The sequence below is a fragment of the Dipodomys ordii genome, unplaced genomic scaffold (assembly GCF_000151885.1).
Source record: "Dipodomys ordii isolate 6190 unplaced genomic scaffold, Dord_2.0 Scaffold22, whole genome shotgun sequence".
Taxonomy (NCBI): Eukaryota; Metazoa; Chordata; class Mammalia; order Rodentia; family Heteromyidae; genus Dipodomys; species Dipodomys ordii.
Window position 1 is genome coordinate 6,446,787 of NW_012267238.1, and position 18,578 is coordinate 6,465,364.

General features: G+C 41.4%; 1 protein-coding gene across 1 annotated transcript in view; it reads right to left on the bottom strand.

The window, feature by feature from the left end:
• Window positions 1-434: 434 nt before the first annotated feature.
• Clns1a (chloride channel, nucleotide-sensitive, 1A) overlaps window positions 435-18,578 on the bottom strand; it is a 24,665-nt gene continuing 6,521 nt past the window's right edge. Inside the window, exons 2-6 of the mRNA XM_013013972.1 lie at window positions 12,149-12,252; window positions 11,307-11,414; window positions 8,184-8,357; window positions 4,613-4,702; window positions 435-1,143 (exon numbers count right to left, since the gene is read on the bottom strand). Coding sequence (XP_012869426.1) covers window positions 4,635-4,702; window positions 8,184-8,357; window positions 11,307-11,414; window positions 12,149-12,252 — 454 coding nt within the window. The 3' untranslated portion in view covers window positions 435-1,143; window positions 4,613-4,634. The remainder of the gene's footprint in view (window positions 1,144-4,612; window positions 4,703-8,183; window positions 8,358-11,306; window positions 11,415-12,148; window positions 12,253-18,578) is intronic.

The following is an 18,578-nucleotide window of genomic DNA, read 5'->3' on the forward strand; positions in this document are numbered from 1 at the left end:
AAAAAAAAAAAAAAAGAAAAACCTCAAGCAAGTCGCCTCTCTCTGTAACTCAGTTTCCTCATCTTTTTCCAGCACTGCCTTTTCCCTTTAAATTTCATTAACAATTAGCTGGGAGACAATGGCTCACATGTAATTCTAGCTATTTAGGAGATAAGATCTGAAGATCCTGGTTCAAAGCCAGCCTGGGCAGGAAAGTGCATGAGCCTCTTATCTCCAATTAACCACCAAAAAGCCAGAAGTGAAGCTATGGCTCAAGTGGTAGAGCACAAAGATTGGCACCACCAGCAACAAAAAAGCTGGAAGTGGAGCTGTGGCTCAAGTGGTAGAGAACTAGTCTTGGGCTAAAAAGTTCAGGAACAGCATCATGCCCTGAGTTCAAGCCCCAGAACCATTAAAAACAAAAAACAAAACAAAACTCAGGAAGCACAGTAATATAGAAAATCTAGATTTATTTGTTAAGCTATTACAAAGACAAAACAATTATCATGGGAAGGACTCTGAGGACTTCATCGCAGTTCTTTTGATCTGTTATAGAACCTAAGAGAGTGGAAATTCAAGGCTATAACTTAAGAGACCAGAGAAGATGGTAAAGCAGGGCAGAAGCTACCCACTGCATCAGTGGTGGGATTCAGTTGGGGTTTTCCAGAGTTGCCAGCAAGGCCTGAATTCATTCATCTGGGCTCGAAATTATAGAGTCATGTCCATGTGGAACACAACAGAGGCTAATTTCTCTGTGATCTTGGCTTTGTCTCTTAAGGGAAAAGGTTTCCTTACAAAGGCGTTTCAGCTTCCGACTCTCTCTTGCAAACCCCACTCTGGTCAACCCATACCCCAAGCTCCTGTGTGTTTCACCCGAGACCTGCTATTGGTCAGAGAAGTGCATCAAAGGCAGGAAGGAGTGGCCTACTCAGACAACAACAAACACTGAAGGGCAAGTGATAAACTACAAACACCCCCTTGGTTAAGTTAATTCACCTTTGTTAATAAAGGTCATAGTTTCTTCTGCTGGTGACAACCTGCTGCCTCATAGTTGTCTTAAGAAAGAACTGGTTCAAGTGAGTTTTGAAGGAAAAAAAGCCTTTCATCAGCCCCATTCCACAGTGGAAGAGGCACCAACTTTCCTCCTACAGTCCCAAGCAGAATCTGAAAAACAAAAGTTTTACAGCATTTATAACAACAATACCAATTATTTACTGAAAGTCTTATCAAGAGTGCCAGGGAACTTAAGTATATTATAACTCAGTCCTTGCAACAACTTTTCCCAGGTAGTTATCATCCTCACTTTACAGATGATAAAACTGAAGATAAGTTATAAACCTTGCATAAAGGCATAAAGCAGTATTTGACAGGCCCTCTTTGTGTGCCTTCCCTTGCCATAGAAGAGTTCCAATTATCTAGATATTAGTGATGGTTGCATAAACACTCTAATTATTCCTTAGTTCATTTTTCAAAAGGGCATACAATTTTAAATGATTAAAAGTTTACAGACATAGTTTGGAGTCAGGTCTATTGTATAGAAGAACACGAACAATGAGCTTTATAAAATATTTCTCTAAACAGAAACCATGAAATGAACAAATAAAGTATTAACTCATTAGGATATTTGTGGCTATTTTATGGTTACTTCACTATTACAAAGAATCCTAAGAATCCTTGCCAGGAAGTACAGTAGCATCCCACTTGTGTAACCCTTAGTGACTTGGCAAATGAGTTTCTCATGGTCATTAGCCACAGAGTGGCTGATGTCCTCTGAACAGTCTATTCTTCAAGGAGACAAATGTGAAAGTCCCATGATCCAAAAATGTGTCTTCCAGTTTCAACAAAAGTTACTAACAACTATAATTAAACTGAAAAATCAACATGCTATGAAATGTGATGAGAAATAAGTTAGTTTCATAAAGTTTCCCATGAGTAAAAAAAGTGAACTTTTAAACATAAAACTGTGAGAGCTGAGAATTTTAGTTACAGAGTACTCATAAGAGGATATCATTTCAGCAGAGGAGACTGCTAGTTTTAAGACCACATGGCTACAGTGACAGAAGTAAAAATGGAAATAATAATTCAGAATTTATGGGAAAAGATATAATTCATAGACCTCTAGGAGGTTGTTTTTTTTTGTTTTGTTTTGTTTTTTGGGGGGGTCCAGTCGTGGGGCCTGAATTCTGGACCTGGGCGCTGTCCCTCAGTTCAGTTCAAGGCTAGGCTCTACCACTTGAGCCACAGCGCCACTTCCGGCTTTTTTGTTTGTTTGTTTATGTGGTGCTAAGGGCCTCATGCATGCAAGGCAAGCGCTCTATTACTGAGCCACTTTCCCAGCCGGCTAGGAAGTTGTTTTCAGACAGTTCTACTAGTAGGACCTGAGAAGAAAGCAGAGATCACAACTCATGGCTGGTAGAAGAAGTAATGTTATATGCTATGCTCAATGGCACTATTTTGGAAGGTTTATAATTTAAAGACCAGTGATATAAAATGGAACAGGGATATAGGATTTAAACGCGCGTGCGCGCGTGTGTGTGTGTTACTGAGTCTTGAACTCAGAGCCTTGCACATTTAGTGTTTTCTCACAGTCGGAACTCTACCATCTTAGTCATGCCTCCACTTTGGGCCTTATGCTAGTTAAAAATGTCTCTTGGTGGGCTGGGAAGGTGGCTCAGTGGTAGAGCGCTTGCCTTGCATGCCAGAGGCCCTGGGTTCGATTCCTCAGCACCACATAAGCAAAAAGAAAAAAGCCAGAAGTGGCGCTGTGGCTCAAGTGGTAGAGCACTAGCCTTGAGCTGAAGAGCTGAGGGACAGTGCCCAGGCCCAGAGTTCAGGCCCCAGGACTGGACCCAAAAAAAAAAAAAAAATGTCTCTTGGATTTGTTTACCCAGACAGACTTCCAACCACAATCCTCAGATCTCAGCCTCCTGAGTAGCTAGGATTATAGGTATGAGCGCCTGGTACCCAGGAAGAATTTAAAACTTTTAACTTGTAAAAAAAAAACAACAACCCTGTTGAACTAAAATTTAAACCAGAACAAAGAAATTTGTTTGGTGGCCTGAGGTTGGAACTCAGGGCTTTGCGCATGTTAGCCACAACAGGGGAGAGTGAGGGCACTTAACCTAACTGGATGACTGATGGTAGTAGCAGAGTTAAGCAAGGTACATAACTCTTGCCAAGTTAGAGAGCAATGGCTAAAAGCTGGAAAGATAGGCAAGAGGACATGAAAGATAAGTAACAACTTAAAGGCAGGACTACTGTAGACACTCTGCATGACATAAAATAACTTTATGATCTTTCATTATTATCATATAGTTTAAAGACTTAGGCTGAGAAAAGACAATGTATTTCTCACAATAACAAAATGGTAAATACAGATAAACTTTAGGCAAAGTCCAGAATGCTCAGGAGATAAAATTGGCAGAGCATCTGCCTATCAGCCATGAATGAAAACCAGGCAAGAAACAAACAACATGGAAAATGGTGGCCTTTGGATGATTGTACATGGACTTGTTATGATTAACAAATGTAGTTATTTCAGCCTTGAAACACAATGGTACCAGAACCTTGGTCTCCCACTGTTTACAGGAGGTCAGAAACCAACACAAAATTATGATTAATGGCTTAAAATTCAATTTGGAATTATCTTCTATTTCCTTCCTAAATTGAAAAGTAGTGAGCTGCAGGGATTGTGAATACATTATGGGTTCTATAGGTGAGGAAAGGTGAATCAAATGGACATGAAGCCATTATCTTATACTCGACTACTCCAATGTAAGTCGAAAAGGAAGTCTTTCTGAACAAATGGTTAACACCAACAGCTACAGCTCATATGTTTCTTTCTTTCTCTTCTTTTTTCCTATTATGTAAGCCCAGACTTGGCTCTGAACTCATGATCCCCATGTCAGCTTCTCAATTATCATGCCTGGCAGTACTTGGCATGTGGTAGGTATACAGCAGATCCTGAGATTTCGTAGGGAAAAAGCTATATAATTTTCCATTACTTCAAAGATGAGGAACCTTTTTCCAAACTGATAACCTTGTAGAGTTCTCACTTCTTTGTTTGTGTGTATTACTGGGATTTGAACTCAGGGTCTCCAGACTAGTAGGCCAACACTCTATCACTTGAGCCATGTTGCCATAGCCCTTTTGGCTTTGGTCATTTTTCAAATAGATTCTTATGCTTTTTGACCAGCAAGAAACCATTAGCCTCTTACCGAAGCCTTCCACACAGCTAGGATTTTGGGTATGTGCATTTTTGGATATGTACATTTTGGTGTTTTTAAAAAAAAATTTTTTTTGGGGACCGGTCCTGGGGCCTGACCTCTGGGCCTGGGTGCTGTCCCTCAGCTCTTCAGCTCAAGGCTAGCGCTCTACCACTGCGGGATAGTGCCCAGGCCCAGAGTTCAGGTCCCACAACCGCCCCCCCAAAAAAAGAAGCACTGGACTCATTACCTGACTTATGCAACAGTAACCATTAATAACAATAAAATAAACAAATAAAAAAAGGTTGGAGTGTGGCTCAAGGGATAGAGTACCTGCCTAATAGGCATGAGGCTAAGTTTAATTCCCAATACTGCAAAAAAAACACAACAAAGAATTTCTTGATTTTTAAGTTCCAGAAACTACTCACCTTAAAGCAAATTAAAGCCCTTTCAGTGATCAACATCTGCATCCTCAAATTGTCCAGCAACTGTTGGTGTAGTATCCACCTCCATGCCATCTGTACAAATAAATGAATTGCTGAACCATAGGACAAGATTCAATCAGAAAGAGGCTAGTGCCCTCTGCTGGTAGGATCTGCTTTTTCATTTTATTTTTAAATTGTCCAGGTATATAAAGTTGCGCTGCTTTCTAGATTTAGGGCAAGTTAAAATTAGTCTAAAGGACTAGGAGCATGGCTTAGTGGTACAGTGCCTGTCTATTATACATGAAGCCCTGGGTTGATTCCTCAGTACCACATAAATAGAAAAAGCCAGACGCAGCATCGTGGCTCAAGTGGTAGAGTGCTAGTCTTGAGCTTAAAAGTACAGGGACAGCTCCTAGGCCCAGAGTTCAAGCCCCAGGACCAGCACATACACAAGAAATAGGTCTATATATCTAAGTTTACTTTGTTAAATTTTCAACCTCAAAACTAATAAAACTCTAAGTCTACAGTAGCTTTCTTTTTTCCTTTCTTGCTTCTGAGACATTCTTCTACACAATTTAGAATGGCTTCAACCTAATGATTTTCCTGTCTATGCCTCCTAATGCTGGTGGGAACATTCAAGTGTAATATTACTAGTAGCTATATACTCTTCACATGTCTGTGTTCAATGTTTACTGTTAGAGATCATTTTTTAAAGGTATATAGTTGGATTACAAAGCCTATAACACAATTTAGGAGAGAACACAATTTAGGAGAGAAGACAAACCCAGCAAAACAAACTTTTTGCTTATTTGTTTTCTTTATCTTACTAAAAAGAAAGCAGAGAGGGGTTGAGGAGAAGAAAAGCCCTTTGCAAAGTCTTCTGCAACTGCTTTCTCTACTTTTTTTTTTTGTCGGTCGTGGGGCTCTGGGCCTGGGCGCTGTCTCTCAGCTCTTCAGCTCAAGGCGAGTGCTCTACCACTTGAGCTACAGCGCCACTTCCGGTTTTCTGGTGGTTTATTGGAGATAGGAGTCTCACAGTCTTTCCTGCCCGGGTTGGCTTTGAACCATGATCCTCAGATCTCAGCCTCCTGAGTAGCTAGGATTACAGGCGTGAGCCACCAGCGCTCCGCTTTCTCTACTTTACTGCCCCTCAGCTCTCAACCTTTGGGCCCCTTGGCATCCCAGCATCTGAACATGCAAATGTAATATGTCTACAATTAACTAATCATCTTTCCACATAAAAATGCTTCTCTTTCCAGTCTTGCTGAAGCCAGAAAATCCTGTTACATCCCTAACTTCTGTTTCTGTCTCCTAAATCTTTTTCAGTCAAATCCTTTGTATTCACGCCCTCTAGTAAAATTTGGGCTTCCATCTGTAATCTAATATAAAAGTCACAAAACAGAGCTTCTCTTCATTCTTTCAGTATTTTTCCTCCCCAATCTATTTTGCATAATTATCATACCAAATGTAATCATTTTTCAGTTGTTAACCACTGAATTATGGGTAATGTTCAAATTCTTTAATGAGTCTTTCAAGTTCCTCTAACACAAGGCCATTCTACTTCTCCACCATTCTGTTGTTATAATATTCATCCTTCACACAGAAAAGTTACTGACACAATGAACTATAATTAGCCAAAGGTGAATGGTCTCTAGATCTTTTGCACATGGCTCATCTCTTTGCCTGTCCCTCTCTCTCCAATTGTATGTAAGTCCTTGGATTTACTTCTCTTTGTTTTCCAGTCTTGGTTTAGATACCACTTACATTAAGAGGCTTGATTATCCCTACTGGGTGAGGGGCCCTGCCTCCAAGGCCCCACAGCTTCCTAAGCATCTCCTGTATTTCATGGCTACATTGCCACATACTGTCAATTATTATTCTCTCTAGTAGAATGCTTGACAGAAATCTTTCCAAAGACTACAGTACTCAGTATACCAGACACAGCAGCTTATTAAATACTTCTTATATAAATGAATACATAGGAACACTGAAATGCTACTGGTAGACAATGAGTGTTTAAAAGGCAGTAAGAATGATGTAGACCCTGTATGGTTATACATGCCTGTCATCCCAGATATGTAGGAAGTAGAAGAATTGTCTAAGGCCAGCCCTAGACAACAGTGTGAGTCTTTAAAAAAAAAAAAAAGGCAAGGTGGTGGCTCACACCTGTGATTCTAGCTACTCAGAAGGTTGAGATCTGAGGACTGGAGATTTAAGTACCAAAAAGGAAGTCAGAAGCGGAACTGTGGTTTAAGTGGTAGAGCATCAGCTTTGAGCACAAAAGCTCAGGAACAGCACCCCAGTCACGGAGTTCAGTCTACAGGATTAGTGTGTGTGTGTACGCATACAATGTATGGAAAAGTCGTATGGTTCAAGTAGTAGAGCCTTGAGCAAAAAGCCAAGTAAGAGAGCTCAAAGCCATGAGTTCGAGCCCCTAATATCAACACAAAAACTCAAGAATGGATCAATGCATAGGAAAAAGGGCTTAGGCTTAGAGCATGGCTCAAGTCTTAGCAAGAAGACATGAAGGGAAAAAAAAATCCATGGAATGGGGCTGGGAATGTGGTTTAGTGGTAGAGTGCTTGCCTAGAATGCATGAAGCCCTGGGTTCGATTCCTCAATGCCACATAAATAGAAAAAGCTGGAAGTAGCACTATGACTCAAGTGGTAGAGTGCTTAGTCTTGAACAAAAGAAGCTCAAGAACAGTGCTCAGGCTCCAACTTCAAGCCCCAGGACTGGCCCAAAAAAAAAAAAATCCATGAAGTTATTAAACTGAAAAAGGTAATTAATGGTGAAAGATTGGGTCAAAAGAAGAATACTTCAAGGTTCTATATGAAACATGAAGGGATTCAGAATGGAACCAGTAAGCCAGGCATGGTGCTCATGCCTATAATTGTAGCTACAAGGGAGGCAGAAATCAGTAAAATTTCATTTTGAGGCCAGCCTAGGTAAAAAACTTGAAATACCGTGCCTCAACCAATAAAAAGTTGGACAATTTGTGGGCTTAAGAAATTCTCCCTCAGCCTTCTAAGTAGTATACACCACTGAAACCTGCCTGAACTCAGGGTTGTTGGAGCTGTATAACCCTTTAAGTAAGTATGATAGCCAGGCATTAGTGGCTCATACCTGTAATCATAGGCTAATCCTATCTCAGGATTGTGGTTTGAAGCCAGAACAGGCAGGAAAGTCCACGAGACTCTTATCTCCTATTAAGCACCAAAAAAGCCAAAAGTAGAGCTAAGAATCAAGTAGTAGAATGCTAGCTTTGAGCACAAAAGCTTAGGAACAGCACAAGGACACAAAACACCAAAAATCAAAGCTAGAACCAAATTTAAAGAAAAAAAGAAAATTTGACCAAAACATGGATTACTTTATAGCTGGTGGTGTATTTGGGGGTGGGGTGGGGGATAGGGGACTAAAAACAACAAAAAAAAAGTCTAGATTTGCTTTTCATATTATAGTTACTTTTGAGAATTCTTTGTCTTACAGTTTCCAAAAGAACCCACATTTCTCTGTAATTTCCCTCTTTGCTCAGGTAGTCATTTGTTCACACTGAAGAAAAAGGACACTCACCTTCATAATCTCTTATTGAATCTTCTGTCCGGACTCCAGCCATGTTATACTGACTACTCACAGATTGAGAGAGCATTCCTTCTAATCTCTCCAGTGTGGCTTGCCCTTCTGCTGTTAAATGGGATAATCCTTCTTCATAGGTATAAAATGTAGGGATATCCCCCTGTCCTTGTTCTAAATAAAATAGAAAACTTTTAAGCTATGATACAACAATTAGAAAAAAATAAAATGGGCTGGGCGTTGGTGGCTCATGCCTATAATCCTAGCTACTCAGGAGGCTGAGATCTGAGCACCACAGTTCAAAGTCAGCCCAAGCAGGAAAGTCCATGAAACTCTTATCTCCAATAAACAACCAGGAAACTGGAAGTAGAGCTGTGGTTCAAGTGGTAGAGTGCTCACTTTGAGCTGAAGAGCTCAGAGACAGCGTTCAGGCCTAGAGTTCAAGACCTAGGACTGACAAAGAAAAAAGAAAATGGATAATCAACAATGCACTTACAAGGTGCAGTTCTAAGAGGTTTCCAGGAACTGTTGCCAATGTTTATTGTCAAAGATACTGCTGAAGAGATACAAAGAAAACATCCCTACCCTTCAGGATAGAGAAGGGATTCTGAGAGATAATAACAGTAATTCCCAGAGAAATGACCTGTTTAGAAGCTTGATGGAAAAGAAGGTGCTCCTAAACTAAGGGATTCCTGTATAATCTCAAGGTAGTAATTTTACAAGTTGACTAAAAATTAATTTGAAGCTAGACGCTGATGGCTCACACCTGTAATCCTAGCTACTCAAGAGGCTAAAAGCTGAGGATTGCGGTTCAAAGCCAGCCCACGCAGGAAAGTCCATGAGACTCTTATGTCAAATTAATCAGAAGTGGTGCTATGACTCAAGTGGTAGAATAGTCGCCTTGAGCTGAAGAGCTCAGGGACAGTGCTCAGGCCCAGAGTTCAAGTCCCACGACCAACATCAACAAAAATTAACTTGATATTCAAGTTTTTATCTCATGGGCTGGGAAGGTGGCTCAGTGGTAGAGCGCTTGCCTTGCATGCTTGAGGCCCTGGGTTCGATTCCTCAGCACCACATAAGCAAAAAGAAAAAAGCCAGAAGTGGCGCTGTGGCTCAAGTGGTAGAGCTCTAGCCTTGAGCTGAAGAGCTGAGGGTCAGCACCCGGGCCCAGAGTTCAGGCCCCACAACCGGACCCCCCCCCCAAAAAAATCCTCAAGTTTTTATCTCATTAACATATATGATCCTTTCATTAAAAAAATCTGAAATTCAGGCTGGGAATGTGGCTTAGTGGTAGAGTGCTTGCCTAGCATGCATGAAGCCCTGGGTTCAATTCCTCAGTACCAGATGTGCCACCAGCTCCCAACTAAAAGCCAGATGTGGCACTGTGGCTTGACTGATGGAGTGCTAGCCTTGAGCAAAAAAGAAGATCAGGGACAGTGCCCAGGCTCACAGTTCAAGCCCCAGGACTGGCAAAAAAAAAAAAAAAATCTGAAATTCCAGAAAACACAAAAAATTAAATAAGTTATATAAAGGAGAATCCCAGAAATGAGGATGTCTCAGACCAGGCACTTATGCAGGAAAGAGCTTTGGATATTCAGGCAAGTGTTTGTAAGACCAGTGGGGATAAGAAAAAGAGTAGAGCGGGGGCTGGGAAGGTGGCTCAGCGGTAGAGTGCTTGCCTTGCATGCATGAGGCCCTGGGTTCGATTCCTCAGCACCCCATAAGCAAAAAGAAAAAAGCCAAAAGTGGCGCTGTGGCTCAAATGGAAGAGCGCTAGCCTTGAGCTGAAGAGCTGAGGGACAGCACCCAGGCCCAGAGTTCAGGCCCCACGACCAACAGAAGAAAAAGAAAAGAAAAAGAGTAACACCTTCCTTAAGCTATGAGACTGGGCAGGCATCCAGTGGCTCACACCTATCCTAAGTGCTCAGGAAGTGGAGACCTACAGGATTGAGAGTTGAAGCCAGTCCAAGTAGAAAAGCCCATGAGACTCTTAATTCCAATTAGCTAGCAAAATGCTAGTCTGGAAACATGGCTCAAGTGGTATAAACAGAAAAGCTGAGTAACAGCACCTTACCAGTGAATGTATTTTGGTCTGAAAAGGCAGTGAAATGTATTGTGGGGGGGAAAAATGATCCTGGCATTGAGCCATTTCAAGAAATTTGTTAAATAAAGACAGAAACAAGCTAGCTTCTCAAATGGTAGAAAGGCTGTTTTCTGGGGGCAGCTACTTTAGTCTAAAAGGCTGTTCTTTTCTCTTTTGTCAGTTGTGGGGCTTCAACTCAGGGCCTGGGCACTGCCCCCAAGGCTCTTTGTGCTCAAGGCTAGTGTTCTACCACCTGAGGCACCGCATCACTTCCAATTTTTTCCGAGTAGTTTATTGGAGATAGGAGTCTCAAGGACTTTTCTGCCCCAGCTGGCTTTGAACTGTGATACTCAGATCTCAGCCTCCTGAGTAGCTAGGATTACAGGCATGAGCCACCAGCACCCAGCTAAAAGGCTTTTCTGACTGTTCATTTTCTAGCTACTACTTTTCTTTCACTTCATTTGTCTCTATTTATCCATTTTCTTTCTAGCAAAAATTTTCCAAATTTTACCTTCAAGCTTGGGAAGGCCATAAATCATCCCAATTTTTCTGTTCAAAGGACCAAGACACACTGCTGGGCCTGGTGGTTCATGGCTGTAATCTTAGCTACTCAGGAAGTAGAGACCAGGAAGATCATGGTTCAAAGCCAGACTAGGCAAAAAGATTTTGAGACTCCAACTCTGCTGTTCGCAGAAGTTGGGTGTGGTATTACAAGCCTGCCATCCCAACTATACAGAATAGGATGGCAGTCCAAGCTGGCCTGAGCATAAAATGTGAAACCCTATTTGAAAAATAATGAAAGCAAAAAGGGCTTGGGTTGTGGTTCAACAGCAAGTTCAAGATCCCAGTTTAAACCTTAGTACTGCCTACTCCAGAAGGACCTACACACAAAGTGTGCCACTCTATAGGTTCACTTTTATTTACAACCACTTTATACTGGATACCTCATGTAGAACAAAGAACTATAATCCTCTGCCTCCAGCAAAAATAAGAGCTTAACATGAAATAGTAAAACAAATACTAAAATACATTTCACTGACCGTGTGCTTCCACATCATATTCTTCTCCATCATAATCATCTGAATCCTCATCCTCAGGATCTGGATGTAGGGCCTGACATTCACACATTGCAGTGAACATTGCCTCCACTGAATAAAGACATTAAGTTGTTACTAATATGTCTTTCAGATTGTAATTAACATTTTGTAATAAAAACATGGATATAAATAGACTAGGCTCAAGAGGTATACAACGATGCCAATATTTATAAAACCTATCAAACTCCAAGTATGACTGACCCTGAAAGTGCCAAGACAATGGACAGTCCCAAACCAAGAAGTCAAGGTTTCACTGAGATCTCTTCATGGCTGCTGGATTGTCTAAGAAAAAGAGTCAGTCCATGGCCTGATGAATCAGGACAAGCTCTTCTCAGCTGACAAGTCACTTTCCAATGATTCTAGCATCTTCGGCTTTGGAATTGTTATTGACTCCTGTCCCCCCTGATAGGTGAGATTCAGTCAACAATATAAACTCAATAAAAGGAAGCAGAGTCCTCCACTTACAGAATATACCAGGTAACAGATTGGTAACATACCAGATATCAATCCTCTCACTACCTTTCATATTAATATGTACTTGATCCTCAATGAAATTACAGATAATAAAATAAAGAAAAGTAGACAGCCAGGTGTGGTAGAACATGTATCACTGGAGGCTGAGGCAAGAAGATCAGGAATTTTAGGCCAGCCTATATTACATACCAAAACCATGTCCCCTGAAAACAATAAAGTGGATATAAAGGAGTGAGGGTGCGTGTGGGGGAGGGGGGGAGGAAGACTGCCTACATGCAAATGCAAAAAGATCAATATTATAGAACACTCACATGCTGATTTATCACTAGGCACAAATCTAAATTCAGTAATAGGTTCCACATCATCATCACTGTCATCTTCTTCATCAGAAAGAGATTCTCTTGATTCTTCTAGAAAAGGAATAAAAATATTTTTTAATGTATCCTTTACTTGACATTTTAAAAATAGCCAAGTGCCACTGGCTCATACCTGTAATCCTAGTGACTCAGGAGGCTAAGATCTGAGGAGAGCTGTTCAAAGCCAGTCCGGACAGCTGAGTCTGTAGGACTCATCTCCATTAAATTACCAAAGAAGCTGGAAGTGGAGCTGTGGCTCAAGTGATAGAATGCTAGCTTTAAACAAAAGAAAGCTCAGGGACAATGCATAGGCCCTGAGTTCAAGTCCCAGAACTGACACAAAACAAACAACAAAAATCCAAGCCGGGTACCAGTGGCTCATGCCTGTAATCCTAGCTACTAAGGAGGCTGAGATCTGAGGGTTCAAAGCCAGCCCAGGCAGGAAAGTCCATGATACTTTTTTTTTCTTTTGTCTATCCTGGGGCTTCAACTTAGGACCTGGATGCTGTCCCTGAGTTTCTTTTGCTCAAGGCTAGTGCTATACCATTTGATCCATAATCGCACTTTCTACTTTTTCTGAGTAGTTAGTCTCATGGACTTTCCTCCCCAGGGTATAGGCTTTGAACTGTCTTCCTCAGATCTCAGGCTCCTGAGTAGCGAGGATTACAGGCATGAGCCACTGGTACCTGGCTTTTTAAAGGTGTTTTTAGTTGTTTTTTTTTTTTCCATTCGTGGGGCTTGAACTCAGAGCTTGGGCACTGTCCTTGCACTCTTCAGCTCAAGGCAAACACTCTACCGCTTGAGCCACAGCACCACTTCCAGTTTTCTAGTGGTTTATTAGAGATAAGAGTCTCAGGGACTTTCCTGCCTGGGCTGGCTTTGAACCTTGATCCTCAGATTTCAGCCTCTTGAGTAGCTAGGATTACAGGCGTGAGCCACCAGCACCTGGCAGTTTTTTTTTTAACTGTATTTTTTTTTTGGTCTTTTCTTTGAGTACTGGGGATCGAACCCAGGATGTTGCACTTGCTAGGCAAGCCTTTTCCACTGAGCTACATCCCATCCATGAGTACCTCCAATTAAGCATCATAAAACCGGAAGTGGAGCTGTGGCTCAAAGTGGTAAAGACATAGCCTTGACCGAAAAAGCTCAGTGACAGTGCCCAAGCCCTGAGTTCAAGCCCAAATGAACCCCTACCCAAAAAAAAAAAAAAAAAGTACTGTAACTTAGTCATATTTTACACTGAAATATAGATAGGCAGATAAGAGCAGTTAAAAGATTAAAAAAATACCATATATGTATGTGTATACCAACCTAGATTTTAAAATATAACAATGAAAAAAGCTAGTTGTAGAATGCATATGATATCACTTACTTAATAATTTGAAACATAGGGCTAGAGCGCTTGCCTTGCATGCCTGAGGCCCTGGGTTCGATTCCTCAGCACCACGTAAGCAAAAAGAAAAAAGCCATAAGTGGCGCTGTGGCTCAAGTGGTAGAGAGCTAGCCTTGAGCTGAAGAGCTGAGGAACAGCGCCCAGGCCCAAAGTTTAAACACCAAGTCCGGACCCCCCCCCCAAAAAAAAATTGAAACATTTAAAACAAAACCATTATATTGATCATGGGCACATACAATCAGTAAAAATTAAAGCATAGCAAGGAAGGACCACGTCACCTTCATGATACTGCTTAACTCCAAGAGTAGGAAATCATGTTGGAGCCATACAAAACAGGCCATAACAGTACAACAGTGGGTTCCTTTAAAAGTTTATATAGAGTAATTATGGAAAAGTGCTACAATTCATGCTGGTATTGAATCACAGATCAGTACTGTAAAAAACAAAAACCAAACAAACCTCTAAATCATTCTGTATTTTGTGTTACGTATGAGTTATTTCATAATGAAAAATATAAGCTGGGTGTCAGTGGCTAATGCTTGTAATCCTAGCTACTCTGGAGACAGAGCTGAGGATTATGGTTAAAAGACTGTGTAGGCAGATGCTGGTGGCTTACTCCTGTAATCTTATCAACTCAGGAGGCTGAGATCTGAGGATCGAGGTTCGAAGCCAGTGTGCGCAGCAAAGTCCAAGAGACTCTTATCTCCAATAAACCACCAGAAAACCGAAAGTGGCACTGTGGCTCAAGTGGTAGAGCCTTGAGCTGAAAAGCTCAGGGACAGTGCCCAGGCCCAGAGTTCAAACCCCACAACTGACCAAAAAAAAAAAAAGACAAATGTAGGCACAAGGGTCTGCACAACTCTATCTCCAATTACCAGTAAAATACTGGATTTGGAGGCATGGCTCAAATGGTAGGGCACCAAATGTGAGCCAAAAAAAAAAAGGAGCAGGAAGACCCTGAGTTCAAGACCAGGTCTGAGCACAAACACACATGCAAAAACAAATTAAAAAAATTTAAATAGGCCCCTGAAACATTGAAAATTAACAGTTCTTTTTTGGTTGTGGGGCTTGAACTCTGAGCCTGGGCATTGTCCTTGAGCTCTTCAGCTCAAGGCTAGTACTCTACCACTTGAGCCAGAGTTGCCATTTCTGTTTTTTTGGTGGATAATTGGAGATAAGAGTCTTTCTTGCCTAGGTTGGCTTTGAACTGTGATCCTCAGATCTCAGCCTCCTGAGCCTGTAATCACAGGCATGAGCCACCAATGCCCAGCAGTAGTTTTATTTTTTATTTTTTGCAGTATTGGGGTTTGAACTCAGGGACTCTGGTGTTCTACCTTTCAGCCCTTTTCTGTTTTCCAGGAAAGTCTAGCACTTTTGCTAGGACCAACTATAGCTGTAATCTTTCTGGTTGGCCTCCAAAGTATCTTGAACTATGTCTGTTTGTTTTGGGGCTGACCCTGGGGCTTGAACTAAGGGCCTGAACTAAGGGCCTCTGAGCTTAAAACTCAAGGCTAGTGCTCTGCCATTTTTGCCACAGCTCCACTTCTGGCTTTTTGGTACATAATTGGAGTTAAGAGTCTTACAGACTTTCCTGCCTAGATTGTCTTTGAACTGTAATTCTTAGATCTCAGCCTCCTAACTAGGATTACAGGTCTGAGCCCAGTGTCTAGTTTATATCTACATTCATTCATTCACTCATTCATTCATTCAGTTTTTGTTGGTCATAGGGCTTGAACTCTGGGCTTGAGCGCTTTCCCTCAACTCTTCAGCTCAAGACAAGCGCTCTACCACTAGAGCCACAACACCACTTCCAGTTTTCTGAATGGTTTATCAGAGATAAGAGTTTCACAGACTTTCCTGCCCAGGCTGGCTTTGAACCATAACCCTCAGATCTCAGTCTCCTGAATAGCTAGGATTACAGGCATGAACCACAAGTACCCGGCTACATTTACATTTTTAACAAGCTCCCCAGCTGCTTCTAATAATCTAAAAGAACCCTCTAATTTTCTCGATAAAATTGAGATTTAAGAGAAAATAAATTGCCTTGCAAGTTAACCACATTTTAGCTACCATATATTGAAATAATACCTCTCTGGCCCTTTTTCTGGACAGGCACCTTTGTCCTAAGTCATTGTTGGACATTATCTAGGAGTATTTTTTGTTTTTGTTCTGGTCTTTGGTGCTGAGGATTGGATGAGTGGTCTCATGCATGCTAAATACAGACTCTACCACTGAGCTACACTATACTCTGAGCATCAAGATGCCAATTTCAAAGTGACTAACAAGGTTATCTTTAATGTTTTGCATTTCTATCACTGAATGAATACTTTCAACATGACACATATTTTTCTTAGTTACTGCTATAGTTTGGATCATGAATGTCACTTCAAAGGCCTATATGTAAAAGGTTCATCACCAGTCTAAAGTACTATTGGGAAATAGAAGAGCCTGGTGGAAAGAAGTAGGTCTTTGGGATACATGCCTTTAAAGAAGTTATTGAAACCTCACCAGTCCTTTCCTTTACTTTCTGGTTGCTAGGAGATCAACAGGCCTCTAGTGCCATGTGTTTCTGCCACAGTGTACTGTGACACCAGAGGCACGGCCAAATGACAACAGACTGAAACTAAGCAAAAGTAAACTTTTTTCTTATTAAGCTGATTATCTCTGGGACTTTGTCACAGCAGCAGAAAGTTGACTAACAATTAGAAAATCATAGCTACATATACTTACATTATGAGTGAATTGTGGCTAATAACTCTTTAGGAAGTCTTATTACATTTCATGTTCTGAATGGTCTTTTACTCTCTTTTTCAAACTCCACCAAGTATTTATATACTTTGAAACTTTCCCAGTAGTAACAATTTAAAAATTTACAACAAAAATATTTTTAGATAGCTAAATCAGACATTATCAATTAATAAGACAGAGCTCACTAAAGCTCTAAAAGTTAATAGTGTCAGGACTATTGTAGATAAGTGGCCACAGTGAATTTCAAATCAATAGTTTCATGGGATTTTCTGTTGCACACTATTTTCATAGAAAAGCACTTCATTTTTCTTTCTTCTTCGTCTTTTTTTGTTTGTTTGTTTGTCATGGGGCTTAAGTTCAAAGTGCCACTTCTGGTTTCCTGGTGGTTAACTGGAGATAAGAGTCTCATGGCCTTTCCTGCTTGGACTAGCTTTGAACTGAGATCCTCAGATCTCAGCCTCCTGAGTAGCTAGGATTACAGGTGTGAGCTACCAGCACCTGGGTAGCATGTCATTTTTCTAATAGTAAAAAACGTCACTAGATTTTTATAAATCTTCAATTATCTCCAAAAGCACAACTTGGGAATTGTATTGCCAGAACATTTCAACTTTGGCACTAAAAGTTCAATTCTGTGGAAGTGCCACAGAATTGTATATGTAGAATGTTATACAACTTTCTTGCCACCTTAACTTCTACATGCCAGATGCACCTCTGCCACTGTCATTGCTGATGGGGGGGAGAGGATAGAAGGTTAACTTGAGGTACATAATAATCCTCCCATTCACCTGCTGAGAACCACGGCTGTAACAACAACAAAAAGAGCAAAAAGCATGAAAAACAAAAGCCTACACAGTTTTATCCAAAATTCATGGAAGCACAAAATTCATAATTGAGTCTCTCAATTAAGAAAGAGGGGTGGGAAAGGTGGCTCAGTTGTAGAGTGCTTGCCTCACATGAATGAGGCCCTGGGTTCGATTCTTCCGCACCACATAAACAGAAAGAGCCGGAAGTAGTGCTGTGGCTCAAGTGGTAGAGCACTAGCCTTGAACTGAAGAGCTCAGGGACAGCACCCAGGCAGAGTTCAGGCCCCACAACTGACAATAAATAAATAAAATAGCCTGGTACCACTGGCTCACCCCTGTGATCTAGCTACTCAGGAGGATAGAGGTTCAAAGACAGCCCTCTTATCTCCAATTAACCACCAGAAAACTGGAAGTGGGGCTGTGGCTCAAGTGGTAGAGCTCTAGCCTTGAGCTGAAAAGTGCAGGGGTCTACAACAAAAAGCTGTAAGTGGAGGTATGCCTCAAGTGGTAAGAGTACCAACCTTGAGTGAAAAAACTAAGACAGTTCAAGGCCCTGAGTTCAAGCCCCAATATTGGCACACATATGCTCAGGCATGTGCGCACACGCACACACACGCACAAAGACACACACACGCACAAAGACACACACACCCACGCACAAAGACACACACACACGCACAAAGACACACACACACGCACAAAGACACACACACACACACACACACACACACACACAGGTGGTTCATGTCTATAATCTTAGCTGAGGATCACAGTTCAAAGCCAGCACAGACAGGAAAGTCTGTGAAACTCATATAATTAACTACCCCCCCCAAAAAAAAAGACAGAAATGGAGCTGTGGCTCAAGTGTAGAGTGCTAGCCTTGAGCAAAAATTTTTGCTCAGGGACAGCACCCAGGCTCAGAGTTCAAGCCCAAGAACAGGAACCAAAAAGAAAGTAAGAGCCAGGTGCCAGTAGCTCAAGCCTGTAATCCTAGCTACTCAGAAGGCTGAGATCTGAGGATCAAGGTTCAAAACCAGACTGGGCAGGAAGGTCCATGATACTCTTATCTCCAATAAACCACCAGAAAACCAGAAGTGGCACTGTGGCTCAAGTGGTAGAGCACTAGCCTTGAGCCGAAGAGCTCAGGGACAGTGCCCAGGCCCAGAGTTCAAGCCAAAAGAAAAGAAAAAGAAAGAAAGGAAAAATAAACGTTATTTTCTAAAATATACTTTACTATCAAAAGAAGCACTGACACAATGGAATATTATGCAGCCATTAGAAATGACAAAATAATGGCATTTGCAGGGAAATGGATGGAGCTAGAAGGAATCATGTTGAGGGAGGTAAGCCAAGAACGAAGAGACAAACAGTACATGGTCTCCCTGATAAGTGGATGCTAAATCCAAAATGTTAGGTGATATGACAAAACTAACAGGACTTA